This window comes from Arachis hypogaea, chromosome 15, assembly GCF_003086295.3.
Source record: "Arachis hypogaea cultivar Tifrunner chromosome 15, arahy.Tifrunner.gnm2.J5K5, whole genome shotgun sequence".
NCBI classification, from domain to species: domain Eukaryota; kingdom Viridiplantae; phylum Streptophyta; class Magnoliopsida; order Fabales; family Fabaceae; genus Arachis; species Arachis hypogaea.
Genome location: NC_092050.1, coordinates 149387863 through 149395174, shown reverse-complemented (window position 1 = coordinate 149395174; position 7312 = coordinate 149387863). Strand labels below are relative to the sequence as shown.

The 7312-nt window shown below is 33.4% G+C and overlaps 1 protein-coding gene and 1 non-coding gene across 10 annotated transcripts; both read right to left on the bottom strand.

Moving 5' to 3' along the window:
- Nucleotides 1-681: 681 nt before the first annotated feature.
- Nucleotides 682-4702, bottom strand: LOC112751249 (cell division protein FtsY homolog, chloroplastic). 9 transcript variants are annotated; one of them, XM_072217213.1, is made up of 13 exons: nt 4636-4702; nt 3966-4323; nt 3729-3833; nt 3515-3588; nt 3353-3411; nt 3006-3043; nt 2789-2909; nt 2550-2618; nt 2373-2455; nt 1954-2022; nt 1643-1705; nt 1385-1523; nt 682-986 (listed from the first exon to the last, which is right to left on the bottom strand). In XM_072217213.1, the coding sequence occupies exons 2-12, from the start codon at nt 4290-4292 to the stop codon at nt 1410-1412; spliced, it is 1122 nt and encodes a 373-aa protein (XP_072073314.1). In that variant the 5' UTR covers nt 4293-4323; nt 4636-4702; the 3' UTR covers nt 682-986; nt 1385-1409. The 9 variants fall into 9 exon arrangements, with proteins under 9 accessions (XP_072073314.1, XP_072073318.1, XP_072073316.1 ...); XM_072217217.1 differs by having other exon boundaries at nt 682-974; XM_072217215.1 differs by having other exon boundaries at nt 682-971.
- A 55-nt stretch (nt 4703-4757) lies between these two features.
- Nucleotides 4758-4828, bottom strand: TRNAG-GCC (transfer RNA glycine (anticodon GCC)). The gene has a single exon. It is a non-coding gene; the product is annotated as a tRNA-Gly (tRNA).
- Between the last annotated feature and the right edge of the window lie 2484 nt (nt 4829-7312).

Genomic DNA, 7312 nt, shown 5'->3' with positions numbered 1-7312 from the left:
TGAAATGTAAACGGTTTATGCAGGAAGCAGTGGTAGCTAATGCTTCAGTGGTGAAGAGTGGAAGAAATTTGACTGTAGTTGCACTTGACTTCAAGCTCAAGAAAACTGAAAATTCTGTCTATATTTGTCATTCTACCTACTATAACATGCCAGCTTCTAGTCTATGATTATGAACATATAGCTTTCAGATGCAAGTGGCTCTAGATTCATATTGATTGTCATACCAAAATTCTTAAGATGAATTAGCCTATTCATAATGTTCTACTTCCCTCTGTTAATTCCAATGGGGTTATCCTCTTTTAGTGATAATTTACAAAACAAATATGAAATATTGTCAAACATATGATGTGGCAACCTAGAGTAGTAGTGTATTACACATAAAATTTTGTATTATAAAGTTTTTAACTTTGTTATTAACTGAGATGTAAGCACGTCATTGTAAAGACCATTCTAATCATATCAATAGTTTTTAAAATTTATATTAACTTTTTAAATAAATTTTAAATAACACCCACATCATTCATGTAGTAATATTTTACTTACCATTCAGTAATGTATGAACGTTACCAAAAAGGCAAAAACCAAACCTTTTAGATAATTATTATGGGTAAATTTCCTTTACAAGTGCAAATTTGCATAGATGATGAATTGATGATGGTTGAAACTGAAAAACCTGAGAAATCTAAGCAAGAAAAACATATCATTAATCAAACAGATATATTACAAACAATGGGGCACATGTTTACATGCACATCATATAAACACCTTTGTGTTGTCAAAAACTGAGCCACAGAGAATGAAAAATGTTTCTATACACCCTAACGTGCATCAAAAGCAATATCGTCTCTGCACCACAAAATCATTTACACAGTTTTGTAATGCCTTGATTGCCTTCCCTCTCCTAAGCATGGCTTCACTGCCAGTCTTTCCTATGACCTGGTATTGGCTCTTCATATCCATGCCAAGCTTTTCTGCTAATAAATGATCTTGAAGCAGAACATATACAACAATGGTATGGAAAAGTAAATTGAAATAGCCAATACAAGCAAGAAAATGTCCTACAAGCACAAGGCTACAATTCAAAGTGCTTCTGGTTTAACTAAAATGCTAATATTTCATTTTTCATAGAGTTCTACATTTTCAAGGTAGCATTTTATTACTGTCCATAGAAGAGAAAGAGAAGCTGGGGTAAAAAGTATGTTTGGATAACTGATATAAACAAAAGCTTAAATAGAGATATACAAGAGACATGTCTTGGACAGTTTTTTAGCCATTTTCTGTACTTTCAAAATGCGTGTAATTCCAGTTATACCATGACAAATTTGCAAAAAATTTCAATTTCAATTTTGAAAGGAATGACGAGAACAAATCATAATCCGCATACCATATTAACATAACCTAACATTGGTTTACGAAAAGATGGCATTGACAAAGGCCTCTGCATCAAAGGGTTGAAGGTCTTCTACACGTTCACCAACACCCACAAATTTAACAGGGATTCCAAGCTCATCAACAACACTGACCTGACAACAGATATCAGTGTCTTACAATTTCAACATGATCGCCCCAGCAAAAATAAATAATATTAGATTTGTTGAGCCCTAAAATAGTAGAGATCAGTAAGATGAAATGAAGAGAATACCACACAGCCGCCTCTTGCAGAACCATCCAGCTTGGTCAAAATTAAACCCGTAACACCTACAACCTGCACTTTGGAGGTTTTAGTGTTGAAACAGTTTAGGTAACAACTAACATCGAATTGATTTGGAAATATTAAGGGGCAATAATCACACTACACCCTAAAAAACTAATATGTGATAGACAATTCATTGGGTCACGGTTTGATAAAAGATGTAAGCACGGGAAGGGACAGAATGAAGTTTATTATTCCTATTAGTAGAACTTCGAACTGGTCAGACAAAAATCCAATTCAAAACATAAACTAGTGTTTACCTCATTGAACTCTCTTGCCTGTGGCAGCATATTCAAACCTGTAGTTCCATCCAGAACCAGTAGGATCTCCTGCAGACATCATCAATGCCAACTCAGGTAAGAAAGAAGTTATTGTTAGTGTCAGCCCATGAGGAATTAAAAATGTCAAAAGCGCACAATCTTGTTGAACAGGGATAAAGAAGTCATTTAGATGAACAGATTGTAAGAAAATACAGATATAGAGAGTTTTCGTACATTAACAAAGATTGTAAGTACTATAATGGCTCATCAAATTCTGTCTGGAAGTCTAAAAGCTTACCCCTCAGAGCCTCATATGAATAAAACTTGGGAAATCACTTTCAAATCATAAGTACATCTATCACCAGAAGTAAAATGCGTGTAAAAAGAGCAAAAAGTAACTGCCAAAAACTTGGACTTACATTAGGGGCACCAGCAACGACTTTGCTCACTGCCTTTTTACAAGAAATCAATTCTTCCATTAGGCTGTAATTAGTGTGTAAACCTGACAATTCAAAGTGATCAGCAGCGTTAGTATTACAAACAATAAAGTAGTTCATGAAAATACAAAATAGCTATCTGTAAAATTTCGCACTTACGTCCAGATGTATCGCATAAAACAATATCGAAACCTAGTTCTTTTCCCTTTTTCACAGCTTGTGTAAGCACTGCAAGTAATACAATATAGTAACAACTATAGATATAACAATAAAGACTAAAACAAATTTAATCGAATTTTTTAAAGAATAAAATCAAATAAAGTAAGAAATGAAGTTATGTGAAAAAGAATGAACAGAAGATCTGGTGGTAATTGAGTGAACTCTAACTTCATTTGTACCTGATGATGCTTTGGCTTTCTCTGATTCAGCCCTAACAATCTCACAATCAGTCCTTTCAGCCCATATCTCTAGCTGATCACCAGCAGCTGCTCTAAATGTATCACCAGCAGCCATCAGTATCTGGTTGATTTTTAAAGATACAAACAGAAAACCAGCATTAACCATCATATCCTAAGTAGTCATGGCATAAACCAAACTCAAGTAACATAATCTAACCTTTGCCCCTTCTTTCTTCAGTCTATACGCCAGCTTTCCTGCATGAAAGAGCTGTCATGTTCGCATGCTTTTAAATTTCTAAACTGTTTGCCTCTGCTTCATATCTTAAAAGAATTGGAGTTTTTAAGCACTAGTTACACTATAACAGCATCAACGACCAAACTTTAACCTATTAGTTACTCTATGCCATAAAAGTTTAATATTTTTCCAACCTCACCAAACACAATAAACTTAGATTATAAGTTTGTTCATAGGAGAGAAAGATAAAAGAAAATTGTGTTTCATAGCAATTTTTGGTTTCATTACAAGGCAAATAATAGGGTCAATTTCTTAAGTCTTTTTCTTACCCAGAGATGTTGTCTTTCCACCACCATTAACACCAACTATCATTATTACAGCTGGCTTCCTGAAGATAACAAATTAATCCAATATAAAGCACAAAATTGGCAACTAATAAAAATTGCTGTCTCATAACAATGTCAAAATCAAAAGTTAAATAGCCCTCTCACCTGAATCCAAGTTGAAGTTCAGTTTTACTCACCTTAGTCGTCAACAAATCCAAGACATTCTGTTTCAGTGCTTCCTAAAGCCATTCAAATCCATGCATAACATATTTCATGTCACAAAATTTGAAATTCCCTGGTATATTAAGTAATATAGATAAAATGATCAAAGTGCAAGGATTTTCTTCTATCAGAGTGTGTGTGCTGATTGAAATGATACCTTTATCTCAGTGCCTGATTTGAGCTTCCCTGACAATATATCCTCACGCAAATTCTCCACTATCTTAATAGTGATTTTTGGTCCAAAATCAGACACCAAAAGAGCCTGAACACAAAATGAACACATCAAATCATAAACTTAAATAGTAAATAATAAAAAACCATTTTCTTTTTCAAATAACATTACATTACGCATTTTATTATTTTAGGAGCTTTTCAATTTCGTAAGAAGCTAAACCTCTTCGAGCTCGTCGAGTACTCGATCGGTGTCGGAGAGATTCCAATAGAGAAGAAGCTCGTCGATGACGGCGAGGTTTTTCCGCGTCTTCGTGAACCCGCCGGAGAATATCTTCTCAACGTCGCTCTTCGCCTTCTCCTTTATTAGCCTCCCAAGCTTCGTGAAGAATCCGGTTTGACCAGCCATACACCTGAACCGCCCACCCGAATCGGGAACCGAACCGAGTTTCCCGGTACGGAAGAACGCGAATTGCGGTTGAGAATTATAAAAAGGTCTCGAGATTACTGAAGAGTAAGAAGCGCACATCGAAGAAGAAGAAGAAGCCATTTTTTTCCCTTCTTCACAGCGTTTCACTTCACTGAACCCAAACAAGTAACAAGAAAAAAGATAAAGTTAAACGGCGTCGTTTCAGTTTATTTTAGAGTGAATAAACTAATCACAACGAAATTATTTGGCACATGAAATAACGCACGCAGGTACTTGTTGGTAGATTTGTCTCTCGAATGTGGATAATTACTTATATATATAAATATAGTACTCTTGAAGAATTAGTAAGTTAGAGGTAGTTACAACCAAATGTATTGCAAGCGAACTTGTATTATTCCGAGAAATTCATCATGTAATAAAATATTTAGAGAAAATATTCATTTAAACAACATGTATGGAGAACCTTTTCAAAATAGTAAAAAAGACAAGAGCTCAGACGGCACTTGAGTTCATCCATTAGGATCAGAACGTGAAGGACCCTATCCAACACAGAGTTTGGATTACATCACCGCTCTCAACACACATTGCACCAGCCGGGAATCGAACCCGGGTCTGTACCGTGGCAGGGTACTATTCTACCACTAGACCACTGGTGCTTTGATGAAATTTGGTTAATCGGTTTTTAATTTCTATAAGGACAACTTTCTTACCACTTCTCTTATCCCACAAACATATACACACAATCTCTTGTGAATTTAGGAGTGCAGCTGCAACTTTTTTTAGATGATTTAATGCGTTAAAAATTTTAAAAATATATTTTTATTCTTTAGATATATTAATATAAAAGAGAACGGTTTAAAAATAATTTGGGAGAAGTTTGTGTTTGGCCCACAAAAAATAGTTTGAGATCCAAATAATTTTAAAAGTTCAAAATTTTTCATATGTCAAATTCAAGCTTATGAAAATAGTTTGATAGGCCATTTTGAAAAATGTATCTTCTCAATTTTTTTTAACAATTAAAAAAATAAAATGTGATCTCTCACCATTAATTTTATAAATAAAACTAAAAATAAATATAAAAAAAAAGAACAATGAAGGATTAAAGATCACACTTTACACTCTTAATTTTTTTTAACCATTGAGAAGGTCCATTTTCACCATTTTAGACCAATAAATATATAATTTTATTGTACTAAAAAGTATAATAACAAGGACTTGATCTTGTATCTTTTATTTTATTTAAAGTCTTTTATTTACTATTCTACTTATTTCTTTAACTACATGTATATATCTTCATTTTTTATATATTTAATATCTTTAATTTTATTTAATTGTATTTATTTATTTTGTATTTTTTTAAATTATCAAAATTCCTAACAAATTTTAAATCAAATTAAGTTTCAGAATTATTTATTATAAGTCTAACCTGTTAAGGGTGAACTCTAACCTGTTTTCTCTCTCATCAATAATTAATAGCAACCGTCTTATAATTAATGGTCGTCGTAGTAGTGGTAAGTTGTATTACAAATAAAGGAATACAAAGGGCAAAATTATCCATTCAAATCAAATACATTTTTGTTAAAGTGAAAATTTACATACAGTTATTTTTATATAAAATTGATATTTAAAAATTTTTAGATAATAGATAAATACTCTTTTCTCTCCTGACCCTTTATCCGAAAAACGACACATACCTTAATCTTCGTGTGTGTCATCTTTTGGGTAAAAAGTCATGAGCCGAAAAAAGTATTTATGTTTAGATAATTTAATATTTGCCTAGCTAGATTATCATCTAATAATTTTTAACTATTAACATCATATAAAAATAATTATATATTAATCTTCATCTTTATTAAACTATATTTATAAAAAAAATATTAATTTGTAAATTAATTAAATTTTTAATTTAGTTCAACGAAAATAGTATTTTAAAGATATTATATTTTAAATAGTAAAAGTTCAAGTGCAATCAATTTTTGGGCAATTTATCATATTAAATAATATGAAAACTAATTTTACCAGAATGCACAAAATGGAAAATGGATACCAAAATGCATTTTTTTCCTAATCTATGTAAATCGCGACAGGGGGTCCCGCAGTTTACGAATACACGTAATCCGCTATTGGGTGTCGCAGATTACGTGCAACTAAAAATGAGCATAAACCGCGACGGGGTGTCGCGGTTTACATGTTGGCGTAGAATGTGCATAAACCGCGAGAGGGGTGTAGCGGTTTATGCATTAGTATAAATACGCTGAAGGGGTCTCGCGGATTACATTTGTGTTGGAAAAGAAAGATTTCTAGAGAGAGAAGTAGTGGTTTTCTAGAAAAAGAAAAAGAGAGAGAAGTGGTTGAGTTGAGTTGAGATCGGAGCCGGGACCATGGCGGAGGCACGCAGTCTATACAGGCTAAACGGCGTTGCGAACATTGTTGGGAGCATAAACAAAGAGGTTAGTTTGGTTATTTTTAGTTAATGTATGTTGTATAATATTTTTCGTATTTTTTGGTGTTTTGGTTATTTTTAGTTTCGTAATTGTTAGTTAATTTATTTAAATTTAGATTTAAATTATTATTTTAAATCATACAATGTAGTATTTAAATTATTATTTCAATCGTTTATATCTTTCATTGAATTTTGTGATTAGAAAATAGGAAGTGTATGTCAGTTTAAACTTTAAAATTGTAGTTATGTGGTTGATGACTATAAATTATTACTGTTGGGTTTTTTATATGTTTGGTGTATTCTGTGACATGCTCCAGGCGACTAGGTGTATATATAGTGTCCGGAGGCAGCAGAACATGCCTCTGTATGACAGGATCGTTCCATATCTGGAAAGGGCCGGTTTGTACCACCTGGCGAGGCTCAACACCAGGTAGTTTTGGTTGGATGAGCCCTTAGTTAGTGCTTTCATTGAGAGGTGGCGTCCTGAGATGCATACCTTTCATATGCCCTTTGGAGAATGCACTATCACGCTGCAGGATGTAGTATACCAGTTTGGGCTGCCCATGGATGGTTTACCGGTATCCGAGTGCCTTACTGATTTTGAGAAGTTTATGGAAGAAGGAAAACCGGCATGGGAGTGGTTTGAGGAACTGTTTGGCGAGCTTCCACCATAGAATAAGGTGAAGCAGTATACAAT